Genomic DNA, 27,499 nt, shown 5'->3' with positions numbered 1-27,499 from the left:
AGATTATACCCAAAAATGTTTTAATGAGGTTTTTAGGTGAAGAGAGAGGAGAGGGAAGCCAAGAGTCTGGAATCCACAGGGTGTGGAAGGGCACAGCAGGAATTGTGGGAGGGGGATGAGGCAGCTGCTGGGTCCCAAAAAGGTGAAGGATTTGGGAATTCAACAATGTCCTTTCTTGTCCCTCACCATTTGCGGGTGAGGACTCTGGGGAGCACCAGGTCTGTGGGTGGCTCTTGGATCCCCCATGGAATGGGAGCCTGGAGCAGCAGCCCAGGATGGAGCTGTGTGGGAGCTGAGTGCCCCAGAACGGGTGACATCCACATGGGAATGTCCATGACAGCCCCAGGAGAAGGGAAGGGACGTGGAAATCCCATTAACTCCTTGTGGAATCACAAGGATCATCCACCATGGCTGGGATTTTGGGCATGGATGGGGTTTGTGGTGCCCTGGACCTGCTCAAAGCCCCCAGGATATGGATCCCTTTCTTCTCCCACCTGGAGCCCAGCCCAGATCCCAGTGTCATGGGTGCACCTGAGGCAGGGAACTGCTTCCCATTTAATTTATTGGGGTTTATCCATGAACCATCCAAGGAATTGCCCTGGTTGGTCACCACCAATTCCTTTTCGTGTCTGGGTGGGAAAATCAGGTGCTCTGCTTCCCTGGGCAGGTGTTTCCTGCTGGGACAGCACCAGGAGGGCTGGGAAGGAGCTTTCCCACTCTCCCACCCCTCCAAGGTGTCCTACTGCCCTGGCTGAGCCCTGCTCCCGTTCCACGGGGCCTCTCCCACCTTGAAGTGTTTGGTTTGGTGTCCCTGGCACATTCCAGGGCGGGCAGAGGCCACAATCCGGGTTTTTCCTGGTGTGCCAGGTGTGGCTGTGCCAAGTGTGGAGCTCTCCATGAGGAGGTGAACTTTGGAATCTCCTGCCTGCCTCTCCTGCTCCTTCCCCCATCCCGAGGATCCACATCCCCCACGGGGTCTGATCCCAAAGTGTTCCCAAAGTGTTCCCAAAGGGATCCTGTGCCCTCCTGGCCGGGAGGGGCGGGGTTGGGCATCCTCCTCCTCCTCCTCCTCCTCCTCCTCCTCCTCCTCCTCCTCCTCCTCCTCCTTCCAAAGGATTCCCGCGCTCCCGAGCCCCACCTGAGCCGGAGCCGGAGAGCGGCATCGCCATGGCAACGGGGCTGATGTCAGCCGGGGGTGGAGGGGCAGGAGAGCGGGAACGGGAACGGGAACGGGGAACGGGAACGGGCAGGGAATGGGGCAGGGAACGGGAAAGAGTGGGGAACGGGCAGGAGAGCGGGCAGGGAATGGGCAGGGAATGAGCAGGGAACGGGGAACGGGCATGGAACAGGCAGGGAACGGGCAGGGAACAGGCAGGGAGAGAGGGAATGGGCAGGGAATGAGGAGGGAACGGGGAACGGGCATGGAACAGGCAGGGAATGGGCATGGAATGGGCAGGGAACAGGCAGGGAGAGAGGGAATGGGCAGGGAATGGGCAGGGAACAGAGAACAGGCAGGGAACGGGCAAGGAGAGCCAAGAACAGGCAGGGAGAGAGGGAATGGGCAGGGAATGTGGAGGCAGAGCCAGAAATGGGCAGGGAATGGGCAGGAGGAGAAAGAATGGGCAAGGAGAGAGGGAATGGCCAAGGAACGGGCAGAGAGGGTGGGAACGGGCACGGAACAGGCAGGGAGAGCAGGAATGGGCCGGGAACAGGCAGGGAGAGTGGGAATGGGCAGGGAGAGAAAGAATGGGCAGGGAACGGACGGGGAAAGAAGGAATGGGCAAGGAAAGGGCAGAGAATGGGCAGGAAGAGCGTGAATGGGCAGGGAACGGACAGGGAACGGGCAGGGAATGGGCGGGAGGAGAAGGAACAGGCAGGGAGAGAAGGAATGGGCAGGGAATGGGCGGGGAGAACAGAAACGGGCAGGGAATGGGCAGGGAGAGAAGGAATGGGCAGGGAATGGGCAGAGAACGGGGAACGAGCAGGGAACAGGCAGGGACAGAAGGAACGGGCAGGGAGTGGGCAGGGAGAGCAGAAACGGGCAGGGAATGGGCAGGGAGAGAAGGAATGGGCTGGGAATGGGCAGGGGGAGCAGAAACGGGCAGGGAATGGGCAGGGAGAGAAGGAATGGGCTGGGAATGGGCAGGGGGAGCAGAAACGGGCAGGGAATGGGCGGGGAGAGCAGAAACGGGCAGGGAATGGGCAGGGAGAGAAGGAATGGGCTGGGAATGGGCGGGGAGAGCAGAAACAGGCAGGGAATGGGCAGGGAGAGAAGGAATGGGCAGGGAATGGGCAGGGAGAGAAGGAATGGGCAGGGAATGGGCGGGGAGAGCAGAAACGGGCAGGGAATGGGCAGGGAGAGAAGGAATGGGCAGGGAATGGGCGGGGAGAACAGAAACGGGCAGGGAATGGGCAGAGAACGGGGAACGAGCAGGGAACAGGCAGGGACAGAAGGAACGGGCAGGGAGTGGGCAGGGAGAGCAGAAACGGGCAGGGAATGGGCAGGGAGAGAAGGAATGGGCTGGGAATGGGCAGGGGGAGCAGAAACGGGCAGGGAATGGGCAGGGAGAGAAGGAATGGGCAGGGAATGGGCAGGGAGAGAAGGAATGGGCAGGGAATGGGCGGGGAGAACAGAAACGGGCAGGGAATGGGCAGAGAATGGGGAACGAGCAGGGAACAGGCAGGGACAGAAGGAACGGGCAGGGAGTGGGCAGGGAGCAGACAGGGATGCAAGGCCCCTCTCCCAGGACACAACCAGGAGCTCAAATATATATATATATATATTAAAAAAAAAATCACATTTTTGGATGTTTTTCCTCCTCGTCCCTCAGGTGTTTCCCTCTCCTTTGGGTCAGGATGGCTCCAAGAGCCCAAATCCCTGCGCCCAAAGAGCCCCACACCTCACGTGCCACCCCCAGCTTGGGGTTTTCATGGAAAAGACGGAAAAATCACACTTAAACCCTCCAATTTTAATAGATTTTAATAATATGGAGCCAATTTGACCCTGACTGTATAATTCTTTTATTATTTTCTCAATAGAAACGGAATGACTCTGCCATTTTTTTGAATTTTTGAGCTTTAATTTGAATTATTTTAATAAAAACCGAAGGGTCTCGGGGGGGGGGTTTCGGTTTATTTTTATACTCCAGAGTGACTTTTTTGTTTGTTTTTCAATTTTCTCAACACAAATGAAAGCGACGCCAAAATTTGTCGGTTTATTTTTGTAACAGAAAGGAACTGACTTGAGGGTTTTTTTAAAAATTTCCTTAATAAAAAGTGAACAGACTCAGGAGGGGGCTTTATTTTATTTTGTTTTTATTTTATTAATAGAAATTAAACCAACTCCAAAGGGGTTTATTATTGTTCTTGTAATAGAAAGTGAAGTGAGTCCAAAGATTTTCTTAACAGGAAGCAAATTAATTCTGGATTTTGGCTCCTCCTTCTTCATGGCCCAAATAAAAAACCATCAAAAATTACAAAAACTCCAAAAAGTCCAGAGCACATTAAAAAATTGCCACAGAAATAAAACCCCACTTTAAATAAAATTTTATTTAAAATTTTATTTTAACTTCAAAACCCCTCAAAAATAAAAGAAATTTTTAAAAAGCTAAAAAATTAAGAAAGAAAAGTCCAAACAATTCTGGAAATGAAAAAAAAAGTTAAAAAAAAGTTCAGAAAACTTAAAAAATCAAGAAAACCCTCTGAAAACCATCTCAAATCTCCCAAATTAAAAAAAAAAAAAAACCAACTAAAAACACCAAAGGAAAAAAATCAAGGTTTGAGAGGCTTTAAAACTGAAGAAGCCTTCAAAAAATAAAAAACCTTCAAAAATTAAAAAGAAAATAAAAAATGGCAAAAACTTCAAAATACTTCAAAAAATCAGGAAACTGAAAAAGACATAAAAAAGTTTAAAGAATAAAAAATTGAGAAAAAAATTAAAAACCCTGTAAAAAAGTAAAAAAACCTCCAAATCTTTAAAAAAGCTGGTAAAACGCAAAATATTTTTAAATGCTTAAAAAAGTCCAAAAGTTTAAAAAAAAATTTTAAACATAGTCAAAAACGTCAGAAATTACTTTAAAAACCATCAAAAAAGTAAAAAGAATTTAGAAATTTAAAAAAAAAGAGAAAAAAGTTTAAAAAAATGAAAAATGCTCAAAAAATGCCAAAAAAGTAAAATATATATAAAAAAAAACTTTAGGAAAAAGCCCCAAAATATTGAAAGATCTTTTAAAAACCGTTTGAAAAAAAGTAAAAATATTTTAAAATTTTTCAGAGACCCTCCAAAACATCGAAGAAGTTGAAAATATTTTTGAAAAAAATGGGGAAAAATGAACAAAACCTTTGAAAAACCCTGGAAAAAAAAATAAAATAAAATTAGAAGAAGTAATTATTTTTTTTTTAATTAAAAATGTAAATACTCTCCAATCCGCTGCAAAAGAAGCCCCAAAGCGTTGGAACGCCTTTACCCCGTCCCAACTCGGAATTTTTGGGAATTTTTCGGTCCCGCCGCCGCTCCGGGCGCTGCCGGCGGCGTCCGCTGGGGGGCGCTGCAGGATCGCGGCTGAACGGGAGGGCGAGGCCAAGCGCGGCGCGCAGCGGGGGGGCTGCCGGGCTCTGCGGGGATGGGGCCGGGCCGGTGCTGCGCCCAAACCGGCGCTCTGCCAGCTCGTCCCCAACGCTGTCGCCTCTTCACCTCCCCCCGGTAACCCGGTAGCAACGGCGGGCAAGCGGGGGGGGGCGTTAAAAAAGCAAAAATCCTCCGCGCTCCCCTTAAGAACCCACAATGGGCGTGCCCTCCCGCAAGGCCCCCCCCGCTCCGCTCAGCCATTGGCCGCCCGTCCGGGCTGTCCGCGGCGCTGCCTGCGCGGAGGGGTAGAGCGGCTGCCGCGGCGGGCGGCGCCTCAGTCGGTGCGGGGCGGGCTGAGGCGGCGGGTGGGGAGCGGAGCGGGAGGAGGCGGCGGCGGAGCGTGATGGGCGCCTGACGCCCGGCCCGTCCCGCCGCCGAGGGACGATGGCGCGGCCCCGCGGCGGGCGGTGGCTGCTGGGTGTCCTGCTGGCCCTGTGCCGCCTCGCCGCGCCGCTCGCCAAGAGCCTGGAGCCGGTGTCGTGGAGCTCCGCGAACCCCAAGTACGTGCGGCGAGAGAAGGGGGGGGGTCGGGAGGGACGCGCCTCGCACCCCCGCGGGGGAAAAGGCACCGAAACCGCGTTCTGAATGCGGATTTAATGGAAACAGCGAGGTTTTCAAGGTAAAATCGCGCCTGGAGGCTGCGGGCGGCGGACGGAGCGACCCCCGGCTGAGGACGGACCCGCGGCGCCGCGCTGCTTTTCTTACTAAAAAAAAAATCTCCTTCCCTTTTTTGCCCCCCGTTTTTAACTATGCTTTTACTTCTCGCAGCTTTTCCTCTCTTGAAATCCGTTTTTGTTTTTGAAAACCACGTTTTGTTTCTTGATTTTTAATTTTTTTTTTTTCGTTTTTCACGCCTCGGTTTTTTTTTCTTTTTTCTTCCCCGGATCGCTGCTTCCTTCCAGCGTTTGGATTTATTACCTTTTTGTAATTATTGTTATTGTTTTTTCTGGGTTTTCTCATCCGAAATCAGCCGCGGAGGAAAGCGAGGGGATTCGTTCCGCCCCCACCTCGGGCTGGGTCCGAACAAAGCGGGCGGTGGGGCTGCTCCGCCTGTAGAGCCACCTAAATTCTATAAATTTATAGATTTTTATATAAATCTCTGGATATGGACGCGGCTGCCGTGTAGGAACAATATGAAGGGCGAGGAAGAGGAGGAGTGGCGGGTGTTTGGTCACCCGTACGTCGGGGCTGGTGGTCAGGATGGGTCGGTGGCCCTTGCTCAGCTTTATCTTGTAGATCATAGAATGTTTATTTATCTTACTCCTTTCTCTCTTAAAAAAAATTCCTGCTTTTAGCTTGCTGCTATTTTTTTTTCCCCCACCACACTACTCAAGGTAAAAAAATAACCCAAAAATAATCCAAAGAGTTTTTGAGGGTTGGAAAGAACCGAAACAATTTGGACAACCTTCCTGCCTGGACACGTATTCCAACCAAATGTTTATTTCCGTGGTTTTTTGGTGGGGAAAAAGGAACTTTGCAGGCACACTTTGCGCGTCCCCAGCTCTGGACGTGCCGGGACGGCGGCTCCGTGGCTTCGTTCTCCTCGGTGTGTTTTTCCTTTCCTTTCTTTGGGAGTTGTGTCACTTGGCTGAGAGCAGAGAGAGCCTTTTCCCTCAGGAATTGCCCCGCTGGATTCGTGAGCTTGGTGAGGGGCAGGCAAATTGCTTCCAGAAAATAGAGTTTTTATTTGGGAAAAGGCAGCTGGAGGTGGAGGCGGCTGTGGCTTGGTGGTGGAGGATGCCATGTCACCCCTCTTCCTTTCCTTTTCCCTGGATTTCCTTAAGCTCCTGAGCACTAGGAAGCTGGGAGGAGGCCATGGCCATTGACTGGCACATGGGTGACACTCCAGGACTTCCCACTGAGCCCTGGAGTGGTGGCCTTGGAGATGGGGTGCCCAGGCAGAGCTTGAGGGGTTCCTTGGTTTTCCCGAACTGGGAGCTTGGTGGTTTTCTGTTCCCGGTTTTTGGGGCTCAGTGGTTTCTGCCTTTGGTTCATGCCTAGTTCTGAGCTCAGAGGTTGTTTGGGTTTGGTTTTCCCCAGTTTGGCTCTCAGTGGTTGCCCACTCTCAGTTCTCCCTGAATTCAGGAATTGTGGTTGTCCACCCTCGGTTTCCCCAGTTGGGAGATCCGAGTTTGTCTGCTTCCAGTTTTCTCCCAGTTTGGAGCTCGTTGTTGCCCACTCTCTCTTCTCCCCAGATTCAGATCTTGGAGTTTGTCTGCCCTTGGTTCTACTCCAGTTTGGAGCTCAGTGCTTTGCCACCCCCCAGTTCTCCCCCAGTTTGGAGCTTGGTGCTTTTCCTCCCCCAGTTCGGAGCTTGGTGCTTTGCCACCCTCAGTTCCACCCCGCTTTGGAGCTCGGTGCTTGCCCGCTCTCCCTTCTCCGGGAATTCGGAGTTGGGGGGTTGTCTGCTCTCGGTTGTCTGTAGATTTGGAGCTCAGAGGTTGTCTGCCCTGGACCCAGCTTTCTGGGAATGTGCCATCCCGTGTGGGGCTGCTCCTGTGGCTGCTTCCCCATCCCTGTATCCCCACAGGGACTGGAGAGAGTGAGAAGCGCTCGAACGTCGGCGTTTCCACCCAGAAATGGCTCTGCCAGGACATGCACAGGCAAAACCCATGGAAATGTTTTGCCTCAGTTGGGGCTTTCAGGGCCTGACTGTGATCCCACTCAGATCCCTCCAGTCTGTGCCCCTGTGGAGCAGCCCCGGATCCTCGTGTCCGGGATCCATCTTTGGGATCTGTCGCTTTCTTTCCCGGGTCCGAGCTTTGCCGGCTGCGTGGCATCGGGCAGAGCCTCCTCACGGCTGCTCCCAGCAAACCCAGCTGAGGAAACCAGTCAGGGGATTGGTGTGCTGGGCAAAGTCCGGCTCCAGCTGGAGGAAATCTCTTGCTCTTGGTTGGATTGGGATTATCTTCCAGGTAGATCCATAAAAACCCCTCGCCACTGTACTTGGGCTTCCAAGCCACTTCCTGGGGCAGCACCGGGGCTGTGCCAGCCCCCATCCCATTCTGCTGAGCTTTAACTCTTGTTTTTAGAGTAAAGAGAGCTAAAGCCTTTAAAAATAACACAGCTAAGTGGAATTTTCCAACGAATCCGAGGAGCAAGCGTGGGGCTCTGGGCCCGGCCAGCCTCAGCGCGATTGCTGTAAATAAGGAAAATATTTTCCTGCCCTTTCTAGGCAGCTGGGAGCTGTGGGCTCCCTCTCCACCAGCGAATCTGGGGCTCCTGGTGTTATCAGAGGGATGCTGATAACACATCCGATAGATGGAATGATTTCCTAATCGAGTTAAGTCAGGCTTAAGCTGTTTGCTGGCTTGGGAAGCCCAGGTCGGCTCCTGGGTGTGTGTCCCAAAGCCAGCGGTGAAATCATCACCCACTTCCCACTGTGAGGATGCTGGGGCTTGAAAGAGAAAAAAATAGGCCCAGGAACGGTTTTGTTGGAAAAAGTGATAATTGTCTCAAACCTGTGCTTGGGATGAGCTCACCCTCTGAGTGAGCTTTCCCTGGGATGCCTGTAGAGTTCTTTGGAAGGGGGCTTGGAGAGGCAATATGGCTTTAATTTATTCCATCGTGTCCAAGGGGGGCTTTGGGAAAAGTGCTTCTGGGATTTACTCGTCCCCTTTGCTGCGCAGCCGGGGGGCGGTGGGAGCGTGCTCTCCTTGGACAGCCGGGAATTGCCAGAGGAATTCTGGCTAAATCCTTTCTCAACTCCCTCGGCTGTAATTTGGGAGAAATATTGACCCTGCTGGGCTCCTGTACCGACCGTTAAAGGGAAACATTCCTAATAAAATATGGTTTGGAAAATTCATTTCAGGCTGGAATTCGCCTCCCCAGAAAGTATTTTAATAAGGAGGTGGGGGAAATGGGACACATCATCCACGCCGCTCCGGAGAACGCCTCCTTTCGCCTCTGCTTTTCCCTCTTCCCTTCCAGAAAGTTTTGCTCAGTTCCAAACTTGTTAAAAACCAAATAAATGCATTTATTTAAGAAAAAAAAAAAAGGTGAGGGAAAGAGGAAAAAAAAACCCAGACAAAAGTCTAATCCTTCGTGGTATTTTTATTCTGCTTTTAATGACATGATGGTGTCCCATGGAATTCTGTCAGCGCTGGGGTTGAAGCCTGGCAGATCTTTGCCTCTTTTAATGCCTTTTTACGAGGGACAAAGTGCTTGTGGGAAGGCTGTTTCCGAGGGGAAAGGCTGGCCTGGAGCTCTGGAGCAGGGGGCTCGCACTTGTCGGAGCAGATGGGATGGAATTGCGGGAGCTGTGGGCGCGGGAGGTGCTTTGCGATGTCAGGATTTAGGCAATAGGGAAAACTCGCTGCTTATTTTTAATTAAAAGAAATTTCTGACTTGTAGACACTCCCCCTTCCTGGGGCTGAGAGGTGGAGAATGGGTTTAAACTAAAGAGATGGGAAGTTTAGGTTGGATATTGGGAAGAAATGCTTGGATGTGAGGGTGGGGAGGCCCTGGCACAGGCTGCCCAGAGAAGCTGTGGCTGCCCCATCCCTGGAAGTGTCTGAGGCCAGGTTGGATGGGGCTTGGAGCAACCTGGGCTAGTGGAAGGTGTCACTGCCCATGGCAGGGCGTGGGGTGGATGGCCTTTAAGGTCCCCTCCCAACCTAAACCATTCCAGGATTTATGATTCTGTGGTCCCATCCAGAATCCCATATCCTGTATGTGCACCCTGGCCGTTACAGGGCTTTGCTTCATCTCCAAAGGCTGGCATGGGCAGAGCAAGCCTGAACAGCCTGTTTTCCAGTTGGAGTTTCCCTTTGGAAGGGGGGGGACCCTTTGCTGGGTGCCAGGCCTTTGGGAGCCCTCCCAGCTCCTGCTCCCCACAAGGCAGAACACTCTGTGCCCAGCCCACGTTTCACCGGAGGCGTTCTCCCTCTGCCTGTGCCAGGGGGAAAGGAGCACCCAGGGCTCCTTGCAGGTCGGTTGGGAATGACTTCATTAACTTAAATTAAAAAAAAGGGGAAGGCAGGGCTGCGGCTCTTGCAGTAGCAGGGTAAATACCACTGGATTCCATAAAATGGATTTAACTGCTTCCTTTAAAAGAAAAAAAGAGCCGTGATGGGGTGGCTGATTGATTGTAAAAGGAGCCGGAGCTTTCTCCGGAGCAAAACAGCTGCTGCAGCTCCTTGGATCTGCCTGGCAGTGGGGCTGGATGGGGCTTCTGTGCCAGTTCTGACTGGGAAGGGCTGGCAGGGGGCTGGCAGGAGCTGCTTTCCTCCACTGCACCTGAGCTCCTGTGTCGCTTTGGGGTCTAAGTTGTTCCCTTGAATTCTCATCCCAAACAGGCTGGATGTGGCAGGGCGGGATGTGCCTTTGGTGGTGTGGTCAGGTGGGCTGGGGGTCCCTCTGAGCAGCTTCATGAGGTGTTAAGGGGCTCCCCCAAACAGTTTCACTGGGGGCTCAGGGGTCCCCCCAAGCCCTGTCCATGTTTTTAGAGATCGTGGGGATCACAAAGAGCCAGAGTGCACGAGTAGTCGCTTGCATGACGTCCTTCAGGAGCTTTTTGGATTGTCCCCTGTAAACCAGAGGCTTAGCAGTGGGGATGATCCCTTGTTTCCCTGTAGGATTTGTATGTCCCAGCTTCCCCCAGCTTTCCCATAGCTTTGTGCTCGCTGCCCCTGTGGCAGGGCACCCTGTCCTTGGCACAGCAGTGGCCATGCTGCTGGGGAGCCTGTCTGCCCAAGGAGCGCTGGACTCCAGTGGGAAAACATCTTGGAGCGATCAGTAGCACATGCTACTTGGAGTCTGGCAGCTGGAATAGGGTGGGGAGAAACAAAGCTGATTCCGTTCTGTCTCTAATTAATGATTGCTGGGATCAGGGAGCAGGAGCGGGACTCGCTCGGCGCTATCGCGGCGTCACATCTGGGCAGGAATGCGCGGCCGGGCTGTGGGGCTTTTGTTGTGCAGGGCTGAGGGAGAGCCCAGCTCCTTGCTGCTGTTTCTCAATGCTTTTCCCCTTCCCATCCCTTGCTCTGGATCGGGTGGTGTGGCAGAGAATCCTGCTCTGGAGAGCAGGAGGGATGGTGGTGCTGGTCCTCCTGCTTGTGGAGAGGGTTGGTGCAGTCCTGGCATCCTTTGGGAGGGGTTTTCTTGCCCCTTCTGCGTTGTCTCTTGTTTGATCACCAGCTCAGAGCTTTGGGGTCCCTGCTGATCTGCTCAGGGCTGTGCTGGAGCCTTGGGATCTCTGGTTGGAGCAGTGGTGCTGGGCTCATGGAGTCTCAGGATCCCATCCCTGGCTGGAGCCCCAGTGCTCTCTCACAGCTGAGCCTTTGAGTCCTGGCACTCCTGGCTTCCCCAGCCTGTCCAGGCTTGGTCCCAGAGGAGTCGGACAAGCCAGGGCTAAACGTCCTGCTCGGTGAGGCTGGGTTTGTGCACAGTGGGGTTTTCCTGGCCCCTGCCCTTCCGTGGAGCAGGTTCTGCTGGAGCTGGAGCGGAGGCTGCGGGCGGTCCCCGGAGCGTGGCTCGGGGGCCTCCAGTCCCTCCTCCCTGGAGGATGAGGGGACAGGTTTGGGGGGTTCCTCGTGGTGTTGCAGTGAGCAGTGGCTTCTCTGTGAGCTCTCCCTGCCGGAGCCCCCCGGCAGGATCCGAGCCGGCTCAGGTGCCGGCGTGGCAGCGCTGCCCCGGCCGAGCTGAGCTGAGCTGAGCAGCTGCACTTCAAAAATGCCAGCTATTTATAACCCTGGCTCGCCTGCTCGGGAATAACCTTTTCCTACCCGCAGCCGGCCCTTCCCAGGTGGGCTGCTTGCCCTTTCTGAGGCCATGGGACTCAGCTTTTCCAGGGGGGCTTTGTGAGGGCAGAGCCGGGGGTTTGGTTGGTGTCCAGCCATGAGCTCCTCTTGGTGTTTTTCAAAGGCTCCATCCCTCTGTGGTGCTGTGCCTGCACGGAGATCCACATGTGTCATGTCTGCTGGGGCTGGGCTGTGGTGAGAAGACTGAAGTCACCTGTTTTAACAGGGATTGGCCCTTGCTAGTGCCAGCGTGGATGTGCCAGGCTGGGATACTTGGGAGACACCACACAAACTGTCCCAGCTCCTTCTGTCCCAGCACTTTCAGGTCAGAGTTTGGGAAGTTCAAAGCCCTGGAGTGGGTGCCCTCCCTATTTGGGGGTCCTGGCTGGTTTTGGTGGCACCCAGGCTTGCGTCACTGCTCTTGATGGGACAAGAACAATCCCACTTCCCAGCAATCCCTTTCCTTACCCCTGGCATCCTACCAGGATGAGCCCAGCCCTGTGTACCAGCTGCACTGCCTGGCTTTTGCCATTCCACCTCTTCTGAATAGATACTTTGGGAAAAGCAAAGTGCCTTTTCATGGCTTATGAGCTATAAACCCCCTTACACCATTCCCATTGATCCCAGAATGTGTCCATGTTTTCCTTCTCATTAAGCTGGGCAGCGTCTGCGGTTGCTCACGCAGGGCTGAGGCTCGGCGCCGTCTCCTCTTGCCACCGATTTTTCCCTTTTAATGGATTTCTGAAACGTGGGAGCACGGCCTGGTGTGCAGGTTGGCAGGCAGGGCTGGCAGCCTGGGGATGTGGAGGGATGCAGGGATGTGCTGGTGCTGGGCTCCGCGCTCTTTGTCTGGGCTTGCTGTAGTATCGCAGCCAAACGCGAGAGGGAGGGACGCAGCCCCCTACTTCCGCTGGGATTTTGGGGGGCAAATCCTCAGTGGGTTTGGAAGGGGAATGGGCACAGAGGCACCCCCGTTAAGGCAGGGTGGGCGCTGTTCCTGTGCGGGGGGCCGGGCGGCTCCCGGTGCCGGCAGGGATGCCGTCGTGCCCTGCCTGCGGCCGGCTGGGAGCATATGGAAAGGATCTGGGTGTAATATCCCGGGCTGCTCCGCGGCTTTGCTGAAGAGGCCACTTCAGCAGGGGACGCGGCGTGGTTAGTCCTCCCAGCTGACACATCCCAGGCCTTCCTCCGACTTGAAAGAGCTTGAGTTCGCCTTTGAATCTGAGGATTTATAGCCCTTTTAGGCCTCTCCAATAAAAGCACTGCTCCCTCCTCAGACAGAGCCCACCGTCTCCCTCCTCCGGGCTCATTATCCTGGGGATTTGTGTTGCTTGCTCTTGCTCTGTTGTTCGCTACTGCCGCTTTCTTCAGATGTGTGGCCGAGAACTTCAGAGCAGAAAAGCTGAGCTGGAGTGGCCGCGGGGCCCGGCCTCGCTCCAGGTTGGAGCAAGTATGGATCCACATCCAGTATTCCCAGAGAGAACCCTTATCTGCTGAGGATCCCCTGCACTTGGGGAGCAGCAGTTCCTCTTTGTTCCCTGTGTTCCTCAAGGATTGTGAGCAAACCAGGATGAGCTCCCTCTGCATGGAGAGCTTCAAGCGTCTGTTCCATATGTCCATCTCATCTTCCTCATTCTGGCACATGTAGACGTTGAAGCACCCTCAGCCCCACAGATTTCTGCTTTCTAGAGGCCCCTCAAGCCTCAAACTGTTTAAAGGGAGGCTTAGGAAAGAGGCCAGAGAAACGACATAATAATTATTGTATTACAAATTGTTTCCTTTAATGGGCCCTGTCGGATCGCTCAGTCTGCTAAACACATTGTGCCCTCCCCCAGCCCCTTCCCACTGCTCCAGCCTCCCCTTGAAACCCTGGTTGCAGAAAATTCCTCTTGGTGAGGAGCTGGGGTGGTGGGATGAAGAATGGGGCTGCGTGTGCATCCACCTGCTCCCTCAATTCTCCACTTGTGAAGGGAGATGGGATGGCTTCGCTTCAGAGTGGGAATCCTCTCCCTGCAAGTCCCTGCCTATTCCCCATGCTCCAGAGTTTTGTACTACCCTGAATGTTGCATATTCCAAGGGCTTTTGTCTGGTGGCACCCTCAGCTGGTTCTCAGGGCTCGTGGACATGGACTCAAAAACCTCTTGCTGTGCAAGGGCTCCCTCCCTCCTGTTCTTTCCCGGCGTTCCGGTGTGTGCTGGCAGAGGCTCCCAGGCAGCTTTTTGGCAGCTCCCAGCCCTGAGGGCTGTGGGGTGTAAGCAGAGGAGCCACCAGCGGCTCTGTGAATTTTTTCCTTGCCCCCCAAAGAATGAACGTGTTGGAATTGGGCAGCAGGTTACGTTTCTTCAAGGCCAGGCAGCAAATATGTTTTAAATTTGGCAGCCGACAGCGGAGAACGGGTGGGAGAAATTTTCCAGGTATTGCATTACACTTTCCCCTGAAAGGGCTCTGCTTTGGGGCTGGGGATTAAAGGGAGGAGAGGAGGGGGACCCCCTCCCTTTCACGTACTCACAGCCCCGCTCTGAGGGTCCTGGGGCTGGGGTGCCCTCCCTGGCTGCTGCCTATCCTGGGTGATGCCCGCCCCGGGTGATGCCCATCCCGGCTGAGTCAGGCCCTGCTCAGGGCAGAGCTGTGCTGCGGGGGATGATCAGGATTAATTTTTGGGCTTCCTCCCTCTGGGTGCGATGTGAAATTTCCAGCGTGCTCTGGGCACCGCCCCGGCCTGCCATGCTCTGCCTGGCCCCCCTCCTCTCTTCTCCTCTCCTGTCCTCCTGTGATGTCTATAATAAAGGCTTTATGCAAGAGCAGACCTGGGATCCACTCCCAGCACGGACCTGGGGCTCAGCCAATTAGTCAATTATTTCAAAAGAAGAAATTAAAAAAAAAAAAAAAGATGAAATGTTATTTTTGTAAGGGAAAGTCTGGCCCATGGCTCAGCCAGCAGCCCCTCTCCTATGGGAAAAGCTGGGGTGGGGGAAGATGAGGAAGCTCGGCACAGCCCCTCCCTCAGTGACCACAGCCTGCAGTTGCTGAGTTCCCTGTGTGCCTCTCATGTCCCCCCATGTCACCAGGACAGGGAGCTGCCCCTCACACCAAGCAAGGGTAGGGTGTCTTGGCAGCTGCCTGTGCCCCCTGCTCCAGGCTGTCCCTCCCAGCCTGTCCCTTGTCCCTGGGCAGTCAGGTGCGTGGTCCTTGAGTGTCCATCCCTGCCGGAGCTGGCGCTGGTGCATCCCATTGTTCCCAGCTTCCTTCTCAGCATGTGAGGAGGAGGAGGAAGAGAAAGAGATGCTTCCCCAGGAGGTGGGAAAGGCAATCCCAGTGCCATTGGGGATGCACAGCCCCCTTCCCTCTCACAGGGCCAAGGAGGCCTGGCTGGATTGGGGTTTCAGGAAGGTGCTTGGAGGTGTGAAGGGCTGGAGGCAGTGGAATTTCCCCTTCAGCTGTGTTTGGGTTTAAGATTTGTATTATTCTTCTTTCATGGAAATTTTGTGAGGCTGAAATCTGGCTGTGCATCCCAGCTGGTTTGTGCCCCCTTTTTCCTGCAACCCCCTTTCCCTGTGCCCCCCTTCTCCTGCCCCCCATTAGCAGTGCCTGCGCTCCACTAATTACTGAAATAATTGAGGCAGCAACATTCTGGCAAAGCAGTGGAGGGAGGGGAATGGGAGAGGAGAGTCCCTTGTGCTTCCTGGACCCCCAGCCCTCTCCCACTGCTCCATCCGTTGAGCTTCATGCTTGCTGCTCATTTAATGGCAGTAGAAGAGCTTTTCCCTATTTTCCTTCTTTTTATTTCATTTCCCTGAGCTACAAGAAGACTTGCTGGATGTAGGGAATGGAGGAAAGCCTACTTGTGTTGCCTTGGCTTGGCATTCCCTACCTGCAGTGAGTGGTTCTGGGATGCAGGGATTAGTGGGGGGTGTCCTACAGGAGTCCACTCCCAGGAGCAGCTCCCGATCCTGGTCAGGTTAAATGCTCAATTCTGCTTTTGATCTCTGCTCTGGCTTGGTGAGCACTGGGTGCTGTTCCCTAATTACCCCCTTCATGTGGGGCTGTTCTGGGTATTTGTGCTCACCCAGCCTCTGCAGAAGAAAAACCCACCCTGCGAGGGTGTGTGCGGGGCGGGGGAGCCACGTGCTTTCCCAGACCGCGGAGGAATCCTCCGGGCTCTCCATATAGCCCTGGGTGCTCCCACCCACGGCAGGCAGTTTCATGCTCCCTGCCTGGTTTCATAACATCCAAGAGAGGCACGAAAGTCTTCGTGAGCCACCTCCCTCTGCTGTGTGTGGAGTTTGTGGGCTTGGGAAGGTGGGTGGGTGTGCCCCTGTTTGGGGTGCTGGGGATTTTCTGGATGTGTCAGCCAGCTGAAAAAGCCCTGGTGCCCATCGGGCAGCCTTTCTTGGCTGGGTTTTCCTTTTGGGGTGCAAGCTACATGTTGTCCCTGAGCATGGTGTGGGATGAGGACGATGCCAGGGAGAGTGCAGTGACTACCTAGCCTGGGGAGGGAGTGTTCAGGGTGGTGGGGAAGGGTTGTGGGATCCTCCTGCCTCCTGCTCTCCTAGACAAGGCCTGTTCCTCCTTGTTTTTCCTCTTTGAGGATGGAGGCACGTGGGTTGAGGATGGAAACACATGGTTTGAGGCTGGAGGCGTGTTGATTTAGGATGGAGCACATGGTTTGGGGATGGAATTGCACGGGGTGCGTTGGAGGCATGGGGACCATCCCACAGAGCTCCCAGAAGTTCATCTGTAAAACAGTTGGAGGTTTTTGGGGCATCAAACTCAGAAATATAGTGTTGAAAGTGCTGCAGCATCATACCAGGGCACAGGCAAAGGAGGCAAATTGTTGTATTCCTTATCTGAGTGGACTTCTTCTTGAACATGCCTACAGGTGCCTGTCCCTGCTGTGCCTAGTTCTCCTGTGACCTGGCAGGAGGAGCCTTGCTCTCCCTGCTCTCCATCACGAAATTCTCCACTGCCTCTTTGGGATGAGGGATGAAATCCCTTTTCTGGTTTATGACAGAGAGATTGCTGATACTGGGCATGGTTCCTTACAAAAGGAGTGGGTGACAGATACAAGAGTGCTGGGATAATTGCTTCCAGATGCTGCCTCCCCTTGTCTCCAGGGCTGTGTGTGTTCCAGCGTTCTGCCAGCTCCAGTGAGCGAAACCAGGGAGTCATCCCAAAAACAGGGCTGGCTGGAGGAGTGTCAGACAGCTCGGAATGCAACAGCTCCTGATGTCACCCGAGCTTCTGGTGGCCAGAGTGATCCTGTGTGGCTGTGGAAGCAGGTTGGCTCGCAGGGGCTCTCCCAGTTCTGCCAGCCCCTGAGCTGGGGCTTCAGGAGGAGTGCCGAGTGCTGGGGGACTGGGATGCGCCCTGGAATTGGCAGTGCTGGCTGCATTGTGCACAGCAGGCGGCTCTCCCGGATCCTGCCTCTCCTTGTGCCATAAACACGGCGTTTTTGGCATCTGGGCTTTCTTGCAGAGAGCCTGCTTGCTGCAGCAGCATTAATGATTATTTATTGGCTCTTAATGCCAAATAATGTCAACATCTGGCTGACGCAGCACACGCATCCCTCATTCCGTGAGGCATCTCCGAGTGCTCGGCGTTGGGTTGGCGTTGCATTGGCGTTGGGCTTGTGCGCTTTAGGAATTAGAAGGTAGCAAATGGTGGGGTTGTTTGGATATTCCCCTGAAGGGACAGATTCTTGAAGGGCTTTGCTGCTGACCTTCTTCTTAATTGCTGCTCTGCGGCGCCGGCAAGACCAGCTCAAAGGGAGCAATGAAGCGTCGGCACCGGCGCTCGGCCCAGGGCCCCGCGAGGGGTGTGCTGCTCCCTCCCTTCTGCCAGGATGGAGCCTCTTTCTGTGAGATTCCCTGTGCCTGGCAGCTCAGAGCTCCACTCATAACACCTGTGCTAAGGTTAACATTCTAACCTTTGTATACACCAGCAGTTGATGCAGGATTTTTCCCAAGGTAAATCCAGCTGATTACAAAGGTACCAGGGAGGAAAAGGGAGGGAAACGGCGTTGCCGCATGTTCTCACTGATGGACGCAGGCTTTACCTCCCTGCAGCTTTCCCTGCTTTCAGCCCCAGACAAAGCTTGGAGGGAAGGAGAAAGGAAAATGTGAATGGAGGAAAATTTACTTCTCCTCTGATTCCTGTGTGGCTTCTGAAGGTGAGAGTTGAGTCATTTTGCCTGGAACCAGCTCAGCAATTCCACCTCGTCCCCAGAGAGTGTCTGAAGTCACGCAGGGAGAAATAATGCTGGGGGTTAAAAATAGATGCTGACAATAGGACGGGAGGACTGGAAAAGCTCTGTGTCAGGCAAGGTGGACAGAGCCTGGTGAATGGCATTGGGACTGTGCACTGTTAGTGCTGGGCTTTACTGGGTTAAACTGCACTTAAACCTCATTTGCACTTGGAACCTGGAGCAGATTTCAGTCTTGGGCATGAGTGTCCATCCGGCAGGCTGGGAAAAGCACTTCTGCTTTTAAGGGTCTTGGAGAAGTGAGGGAAGGATATGGCACTGCTGGGGCCAGGGCTGGGGAAGGAAACAGCTCAGTAAATCCAAATTGCTGGAGGAGGGCAGGTGGGACAGGGCTGGAGCAGAGCAGAGTCTGGCACTGGCACCTGTGGAAGTGTTCCAGCTCCCCTGGCATTTCAAAGACTCATCTGCAGAGTGAAGCATTTATGCTCGATCCACTTCATTGCCGGTTGGGATGTGCAGTCATGACCAAGCCCAGAGCGCAGTGTCGCGGTTTCCCAGTGCCACCAGTGTCCTTGGTGCTGGGAGCAGGGTGTGCAGTGCTGCTCAGCTGGGGATGGTGGCTCCTGCAGCCCTTGCTCCGGGCTTTTGTTGAAACTCACTGAAACCGTCTGTGGCCACCGGAGCCTGAGCAGAGCCCCGGGTGACAGCGGAGGCTGGGGCAGCGAGTCCCCGTCCCCGCGGAGGGGACACGGCCAGCGCCGTCCCCCGGGGCGGCCGCCAAGCAGCAGGCGGGAGGAGATGGGGTCACAGCTCCCGCTGGAGCGGGACCAGCAGCGATTCCGGCTTCTCCCTTAGTTTCCAGCTCTTTTCTTTCTCTCCTGTTCCCTTCCCGCTGGCAGCGCGCTCGGCCCGCTCCTGGTGCTGCGAGGACAATGGGGCTGCGAGGTGGGGCGGGAGGGGGACGGAGATGAAAGGGGAAAAGTAAAATCGAAGCATGTCTGGAAGGGCATTTTGATGTAAATGGGACTTTTTGATAGACTTTGAGAGACACCGGCAGAAAGGGCACCGGCCCCCTTCGGCGCGCTGAGCTCCGGGCTCAGCTCTTTCATTTCCTCAGGAAAAGGGCATTTTTTCACCTCCTGCTGAGTGCAGCCACGGTCCCTCCTGGTGCTCTCTGTCCCCATCACTGCCCGTGTCCTGGTGCGGAGCCCTGTGTGCGTGCCTTAACTGAACTCCAGCAACCGGAGCTCTTGTTCAGATGGTGAAAGCTGTGGCTGAAGCTCAGGAAAGGGAGATGGCTGCTTGCAGCCCATGGGCGGCCGGGAGGGCCCGGCTCCATCCCACCTTCCTCCCCCCGGGCAGCTGCCCGAAACCTTCCCCGTCCCCGGGGAGGGCACGTGTTTGATCCTCTCCCGTGCTTTTGATCCCAGCCTTTGTCCTTGGCACCGTCTCGCAGCTCTCGCGTGTCGGTGGAGATGTGGCCTCACTGTGAGTCATCCTCCTTCCTTTCTGCTGCTGTTTTATTTTTCCCTTTTCCTTCTCCTAAGAGAGCACTTAGTAAAAGGAAGCAGCGCATTCATCCAGGAAACGGGAGCACAACAAACGCCTGCCGTTTATCCTTTCAAAGGCGTCTCCCTTGAGCTGTTGCTGCTGCTGAGACAGGCTGGGCAGAGAGGCAGCTGCTGGTGGGGGGCCCGGGGATGCTCCCCAGTGCATCATCCCCGGTCCTGCCTGGCTATGGGGAACCCTCGGGGGGTCACCTTCCCCTGTGCTGGCAGTGGGGAGCTCTCGGGGTGTCACCTTCCCATGTGCTGGCAGCTCCTGACCCCGCCAAGGTGGGAGGAGGAGAAACGAGGACAGAGCTGCTCCCTGGAGAGAAGTCTGACAGGTTGGGGGGCTGGGAGGGGGGGCCAGGAAGGTCGGTCGGAGCTGGCATCCGTGTTCCATGCTGGCACTGGGGAGCCCAGGAGGAGCTCTGTCACTTCTCATCTCGGCCTTGTCGCCTGAGCCCGGGGCTGGGCTCGTGTCCTCCCTGCACCTCCCTGCTGCTGCCTTCACTTGTCTCGCACACCGAGCTGTCAGCAGCCCAAAATTTACTGCTGGCATAAACCCATCAAAAAGCCAAACTGTTGGTCGGTAAAAATGGCAAAGCAATTGCAGGGGAACTTGTTTCTTCCTCTGACAACTTCTGAGTCAGTCCTTTAATCTCTAATCTAGGTTTATGGTCATTTTATTGAAATGCTGGGCTCTGTGGAAAACTGACATGTATGACCATCATAAACCAGGAGTTATGGGAGCCCAGAATTGCCTTGATGGTCTAAGTGTCTGCAGGAAGCATTTTTAAAATCCGTAATTGGGATTTATTGGCCATTGTGGCTCAAACTGTCAGGAGAAAATAAAATAATCAGCCTGGGATTTTTTTTCCTCTTCAGCTTTTGAGTCTTTCCACATATTCTTAAATCTTTCAGTGCTTTGCTTCCGTGCTTAATTCCCTTGTAATGGGGGGATGTGGGTGAGAGGAGGGAGCCCAGCCCTGTGGGTACCATGGCTCCCATCCTGGCTATGCAGGCTACCCGTGTCCTCCTGCCTCTGTGTCCTGTCCCATGGGATGGCTGGGATCTCTTCAGTGTCCCATGGGATGTGGTGGTCATGGACACATGGGGGATGTGGATGGGGGGATGTGGAGCAACAGGTGAGCCTGGAGGAGGCCTCTTGGCTGGTTCCTCATCTGGGGTGGCTGGTTCAATGGATGAGGAGATTTGTTGGTTGGTGAGGTGTTGCTGGAGATGGAAGTGTGTGGTGGGCTGGCACAGGGAGAAGAGACACTCCTGTGCCCTGCCAGAACCTGTGTCAATCAGAGCACCCATTGCCATGGAGTTAAACATGCCAGCACCAGAGCTTGAGGCCAGGGGCACATTTTGTACAGCAGCCCATCTAAGGCAGTGCCATGGAGGGGGGCTGGGCCATGCTGGAATGGGCCAAGCCCCACTTGGTGTTTGGCAAACCTCAGGGAGGATCTTGGTGTTCCATCTCGTGTTCTTTCTTTTTTGGATATGTGAACTGCCTACATCTTTTGCGGTTTTTCTTCCCAGTCTGTGAGTGACTCCTGTGCTTTGCATTGTGCCTGTCTGTGTCCAATGGGGCATGGACTCATCCAGGCTATGGATGGCTCTCCTCTGTGCTGCCATTCCCTGCCTGCTGGTGCAGGATGCACCCGTCAGAACTCCTGCCCCTTCCCCGTTATCTGCCATTCCCAATTTTCTCTCCATTAACTTGCGACCGCAAGCAACATCCAGCAGTGCCAGGTCCAGAGTTACCCTGGAATAATCTGCTGGGCTCGATAAATATCTCTGCTTCTGTTTTGTTTAACAAATATCTCCTTTAATGGCGCAGCTTTTTGTTAAGCTTCCTCGCATTATCATCCCGCTTAATCATGCAGGGTGACTTCTAAAAGTACTTTTTTAAAGAATGCCACTTTTTATCCAGGTTTTAAAATTGAAACTCATTTTTTATCCAGAGGCAGGATATAAATGAGTCTACTAAAATTAGATTAATCCTAATAAGAATGTCAGTTATCATTTCTGAATACATTAATTTTTTTAAAAATTTTACATGCCTCTTTAGCTATAATTGCTGGTGTAATTTCTTACACAGACATGGTGTGTCCTCATGGTTGACAGAAATACTTAATGCAATGTCGACACCGCACTAAGTTCCAAATTAGTGCGTCGCAGACACTGCCAACGGTTTGAACTTTCTCCTTAATAAGTTAAAAAAAGAGAAAGGCAGAGAAAAAAACACTTTACATGCAAAGAAAGACTTAAATGGATTGAGGGAGTTGGAGTGAAGTGGGATAGTTGGAAGCTAGAGCCCCATGAAGGGGTTTTCTGGGAGAGGGAAGCAGGAAGGGGATGGAGGAGCTGGAGGTCAGGGAGGAGATTTGGGGTCCAGTGAGGGGTTTGTGGATTGAATCCTGCCAGGGGCAGAATGGAGGAGCTGACGGTCAGGGAGGAGATTGGAGTCTGGTGAGGGATTTGTGTGGGTGAGTCCTGCCAGGAGCTGCAGGGCATGACGGGGAGGACCCACTACAGCACTGGTGCTGCTCATTTGGAGTTTTCCCAAGCCAGGTTAAAGGACTCCCTCTTCTAGGGGGCACCCCAAAACCATCGCTCCAAGGTGGAGGTTGGTCTCTGCTCTCACAGCTCCATGGGTTTGAGGATTGCTCTGTGTTGGGGACTGGGAACTGGCGTGTCAGACAGACACCAGCCTTGGAATGAACTCTGGTTGCAGTGGTGGCATCAGCCCTCTCGGGCTCCCAGCGTGGTGGCACGGCTGGGACGTGGCCCCAGCCTGGTGGCACACACTGAGTGGGGCGAGGAGCGCTGCTGGGAATGCTGGAGCTAGTGGGATCTTGGGACAGGGCTCTGGGGGATCACATCTGGCAGCAGAGCAGGGGGGCAGGATGTGGCTGGGGGAGACTTTGGTCTCTCCTGCGGCTCTCTCCAGTTTTCTTCCATGAGTGTGGGTGGCAAGGCGGAGGATTTCGTCTCGGGGGGAGGATTGGGAACACTCCCTGTCCGCAGGCAATTGGAAACTGCTGGCGCTGGAGCGGGACAGGCTGGGTGCTCTGCCCTCCTCCTCCTCTCCAGGCCCAAGGGCTGGGTTATTTTTAGGTTTAAACATGAGCTTTGCTTAGTGCCTTGTGAAAGCTCCCTCTGGGAGTGGGAGCTATGTGTCCTGGCGGAGTCTGGTGACATCCTTGGAGATGGAAAGGAGCACCAGTCCCGAGATCTCTGGCTGGGTTCTGGTTCCTCTCCTCTCCCATTCCCAGCTGAAAGTTGTACATTGGATTGAAGTTCAGCTGTACATGTAAATCTGGCCTAAAAATAAAAGCAAGTACAAGCCAGATCTCTTTGTACTGGAGGAGGGATTAAAACCTGACACTCCTGTGCTGTGCTGGCCTCTCTGCTGGCCCCTCCCTCAGCTGCTGCTCTTCCCTTCAGACTTCAGCTGGGTAAACTGGGGGCAGTGGAAGGGCTGCTGAGGGTCAGCACAAGAGTGTCCCAAATCCTTCCAGTGGTGAAATCTTGAGGAAGGTCTTTTTGGTGTAAATATGGAGAAAATTTGGGCTGTTGTTCCAGAACAGGACCTCGCAGTAAAGAGGGGTGTGGGCAGCACTGGGAACAGGTTCCGGGGAGAAAGGGGCAGTTTCTGCCCTGCTGGGTGACATCCAGAACAGGACTGGAGGAGGAGACTGGATCCAGCTTCCCTGTAGAGCTAGCTCTCCAGGCTTTGGTGGTGGCTCAGTTATGTGCAGGAGGACAAGAGAGGAGAGAACAAATGAACTTTTGAGGTCCTGTGACTCATCTTCAGCTTTTTCTCCCGGACCTAACCCAGCCCCATCCACCCCCGTGGAGCAGGGCCAAAGGTCTGGAGCAGCTGAGTGCAGCCAGCCAGTGGTGGGATTGGTGTGGGAGTGAGGAGCATGGGGTCACCTGGTTCAGCCTGAAGAAGGGAAGGATCCAGGGAAACCTTGGAACCCCTTCCAGTGCTTAAAGGGCCTGTAGGACAGCTGGAGAGGGACTTTGGATGAGACATAGGACAAGGGAGAATGGCTTCCCACTTGCCATAGGGCAGGATTAGATGGAATTTTGGGAAGAAATTCTTCCCTGTGAGGGTGGAGAGGCGCTGGCACAGGTTGCCCAGAGAAGCTGTTGCTGCCCCTGGGTCCCTGAAAGTGTCCCAGGCCAGGTTGGACAGGGCTTGGAGCAGCCTGGGCTAGTGGAAGGTGTCACTGCCCATGGCAGGGTTGGAACTGGGTGGTCATCAGGGTCCCTTCTAGCTGGGCAGCTGTGGGCAGATGTGCACATGGCCTGTGTTGGGATGGGGGTTGGGAAGCTCTTAATAACCCCCGGTGCCGTGCCGGTGGCAGCCAAACAAGTTCCCAGTAATGACGCCGGGGCTGAGGGCTGGTGATTTGCAGCTGCCTGGGAAGATGGCGCTTCCAGACGGGAGCCAGGGCTGGAATGCCAGAACTCGTTTGGCCACTCCGGGAGCCGGGGGATCAAAGGGGCCCGGAGTGAGTCAGGGCGGTGCGGTGGGGGTGACGCTGCTCCCCTGGGACCAGGGGCTGGCAGGGCTGGCAAAACCCGGGAGACCTGTCAGGGCAGGGCAGGGCATCCCACAGCTGGGATGGGGAACCCTCCGCAGGGTTTGCTCCTCCCTGCCCGGTTCCTAACATTGGGATTAATCCTTGAAACCGCAGCATTGCATCCCTGGGCTGAGCCAGAGCCCCAGGGACCTGGGTGGGTGCTCTGAAGCTGCCTCCCAGCCCTCAGTGGGATCACCAGGGATGGAAACCCCAGCCCTGGGACACAGTGAGGGGCTTCTGGGAGCAGGGGAAATCCAGGAGACCTTGTGGTTTCTACTGCTCCCCAGGACATGTTTGGGCTTTATTTTTCTGGTATTTCTCAGAAAAATGGGAAGGCTGGTGGCTCCTCTCCCTTGCTTTGGAGGTAGCCAGTGAAGTGGGAAGCTGAGGGATTTGGGGACCCCTCTTGTACCCCTTGGAATGCAGCAGCAGGAGCACTCAGTTACTGTCCCGTGGGGAGTTTTGAGACTCCTGGCTGCAAACTGTGTTTGTGGGGTGCCAGGGTTATGTGGGGTGTCAGGTCCTGGGGTTCAGGAAGGAAGGGGCTCCTTCTCTCCTAAGGCCCAACTACCAGCTGTAACTTCACCTCTTGGCTCTTAGCTTTCTGTTCTTTTTTTTTTCCAACTGAGCTTGAAAAGTGAGAGGTGGGAAGAGGGGGGATCTTGGAGAACACTGGGGTTTCTGTCAGGTCTGATGTGCTGAACCCTCCACCCGCCCTTCCCTGTGCCCCCAGCCCTGCTCTGGGGAGGGGGGGGCTGCAATTTGCCTCCGTTCTGTCCCGACTGGGGTTGATCTGCATGAGAATGAGCGGGGCTTGGCGGGGAGGGCTTGTCTTGGGTTCCTTGGGCATATTCCTGCTGCTTTCCCTTCCAAGTGGGCGCCCGGCCGCCGCCGCAGCCCCTGCCAAAGTAATTCTTTGCTTTGGACCGGGAGACGAAATCTCCTCCGTTTTATTTCGGAGGGGTCAGGGAAGGAGTGGGAACCCCGCTGATCCAACCGTGTTCCCTTTTAACCTGCCTCTCCCTCTCTCCCCCTCCCGGCCCCCCATCCTCCGGATGAGCGGGGCTGTAGCCAGGGCACGAGTGGCCAAACCAAAGCCGGAAAACACACGGAGCCGAGCGGGAACATGAGCTGTTTCCGATGGATCATTTAATATCTGCAGCATCCCGGGGCTGGGACTGTGCTGCTCTTGGTGCCGTCAGGGTTTTGTGATGCCTGACGTGTGCTGGGCTCTGTCCTTCTGTTCTCCCCGTGGGTTTTAGGTGGTGCTTTTTGGCATGGGGGTCACGGTGCAGCCTCCAGCTGCCAACCTCTGTTGGGGTAGGGATTGGGGTGCGGGTAGGAGAAGGTGAGTGCCCACTGCCGCCGCCGCCCAGCCTCATTGTCTCACTTCTCTCTCCGTTCCTACGCCAATTAAAGCGCCGTGTTGCCATTCATGGCCCTTATGGTTTTGTTCAGTTGTCTGTCAGCTCTTGTCAAGCCCTGTCCCCTTCCCCTCCCCCGTTTCCAAAAACAAAACCCCTGACAAACCCCCCTTTGAATCCCCTCTTACCTCACTCCCAGCGTGGGGCCCCATTGCCGGGGGATGCCGGCGGCGGCGGCGGGGAGACCGCTCCCCACGCCGCCTTTGTGGGCCGCCGCCGCCCCCCAGCCCTCGGCCTCCCGCTTCTGCCAGCATTAATTAGATAACTCGGCCCCTCTTGATTCCTCTGAGGGGAGAACGGGACGATCCGACTCCAGGGAGAAAATATGGCTTTTCTTCCTTTTTATTTTTTGGCCGAGCCCTTGGTTCTATCGCTGCTGGAGGTGCTTATTGTGCTGGGAAATAACGGGTTTGGGGGGTGGGTGTGTGACGGGGGTGAGCCTGCGGGACTCCCGGTGTTCCTCATTCCCTGTCTGGACCCCAGGTGGGCGTGGGCGGGAGCCCGGGGTCCCCCGAGCCCACGCCAGCGGCTGCGGAGAGTGCTGCAGGTGGCAGCAGCAGCCTGCGCCAGTGCTCTGGCCCTAATTAAATCGACTCCAAAATCCCTCAATTAGCAGCAGGTTTTGTTTTCCCCCCCCTTGCTAGGTTTGCACTGAGATATTTTGGGTGCAGTGTCTGAATGCATGGAGTGTGCGCGGACTTGGGAGGATGGAGCAGCACATGGCTGCTCCTGGCAGGCCCGGCTGCTGTGAGGACTGGGAGCCTTCCCTCTCCTCCTCCTTCTCTTCTTCTTCCTCCTTGGGGCATGAGGGTGGTCAGCAGCTGTTCCTAGAAGTGATGGACTGGCATTGGGATATATCCTGGCTGAGCCTGCAATGGGACATAGGAGAACATTCTCCTTTTGTGGGTGCTGCCTTTGGTGGTGGTGATCTGTCATCCTCCTTGGGGCTGGTGGGGAGTCTGGCACTTGGATACTCTCCCTGGCCATGCTGTAATTATGGGGATAACTCAGGGAGAAAGCTCTTCCTGCAGCCCTGCTGTGGCACAGGAGGGCTGAGTCACTGGGGCCAGGGATGTCACCAGCTGTGGTGGCAGCCGCTGGCTCTGGGTGCTGAGGTGTGGCTGGCATCCCACAGCATCCATGCCATCTTTCCTGAAGCCTGCTGACCTGTTCTCCCAGCATCCTGATGGCTGGAATCCTCCTCTGCTCTTGGCTGGTGGTAGGAGAAGGGGTCTGGACTGCAGGAGGGGAAAGCAGACCTGTCCACAAGCTGCAGGTTTGCAGTTGAAACCAGGATCCTGCTCCTGACTTTCTGCTTGAGAAACCCAGCAGTGGTGGGTATTTTCCTGAAAAAGTGGGCTCTCTGGTGTGTTCCCCAGATGTTGGACAATGGCTTGGTCTTCAGAGCTATGGCAGTGACTGCAACATGTGAGCAAAGCTCAGGGAGCTGCAGTGAGACATTCCCTGCATCCCACATTCCCTGAATCTCACCTTCCATGCTTCCATGGCTGCTCAGGGTAAGCAAGGTGCTCTCTCAGCCTTCAGTGTTTGAGGCTGCTTGGGGAGAGTTATGGTCCAGTGTTGAACATGGGGCTCCTGTTTGCCAAACCTCTGTGTGAAGCATTGGAGTGGCCTCTTGGCCATTGCCAAAGCCATGGAAATCACCAGAGTCACCAGTTTCCCTGTGGAGAGGTGCTGGGAGCCACGCTGTGACTGGGGCTGGTGTTTGAGCATGGACAGACCACACTGCCTTGGGCATCACCCCCCTTTCTGGGCAGAGAGGGGCAGTTTGGGTTTGTTTTCCCCTGCACTTGGTGTTTCCATCCCTTCCTCTCCATCCCAGCCCTGGTTTGACCATGACCCTGAGTCGGTCACAGTGCGGAGCTCTCCGGGGTGTCTGTGCCAGGGGGACACTGGCTTGGGCATCTTGTAACTTCACCTCAAAAAATGTCACCCCTGGCACCCAGACGTGTGGGGTAGGGGGTTACCAGCTTGCGAGGAGCTTCCCAGCTGGCAGAGAAGCAACAAAAGGGTTTTGGGGAGCAGCAGAGTTGTAAAATGGCATCCCAGAGCTGGGGGGGGTCGGTGAGCGTTGCCATGGAGACCCGTTTATGCCTCACTGATGCGTCGTGTAAATCCGTTTGGGAACGAGAAGGGCCTTTTGTCTTTGGGAGGGTTGAATGGGCCTCATTACCGAGATGAGGAAAAAAAGGGCCTTAGAGTGTATCTGGGAGGGGGACTGGACGGGACGGCCCCGGGGGGGCTCAGCAGAGGCTGTTCCCTCTCCCAGGGATAGTGAGGAGCTGGGGGGGCTGGAAGGTGAAAAATATCTCCTTGAACAGCAGAGACCAAAGG

General features: G+C 54.8%; 1 protein-coding gene across 1 annotated transcript in view; it reads left to right on the top strand.

Annotated features, from left to right (window-relative positions):
• The first annotated feature begins 4,912 nt into the window (after positions 1-4,912).
• The window catches only part of EFNB1 (ephrin B1), a 47,362-nt gene continuing 24,775 nt past the window's right edge, over positions 4,913-27,499 (top strand). Inside the window, exon 1 of the mRNA XM_058813882.1 lies at positions 4,913-5,127. Coding sequence (XP_058669865.1) covers positions 5,012-5,127 — 116 coding nt within the window. The 5' untranslated portion in view covers positions 4,913-5,011. The remainder of the gene's footprint in view (positions 5,128-27,499) is intronic.

This window comes from Ammospiza caudacuta, chromosome 14 (assembly GCF_027887145.1).
Source record: "Ammospiza caudacuta isolate bAmmCau1 chromosome 14, bAmmCau1.pri, whole genome shotgun sequence".
Classification (NCBI taxonomy): domain Eukaryota; kingdom Metazoa; phylum Chordata; class Aves; order Passeriformes; family Passerellidae; genus Ammospiza; species Ammospiza caudacuta.
Note: the sequence above shows the minus strand (reverse complement) of the source record. Positions and strands in the feature narration are given on the sequence as shown.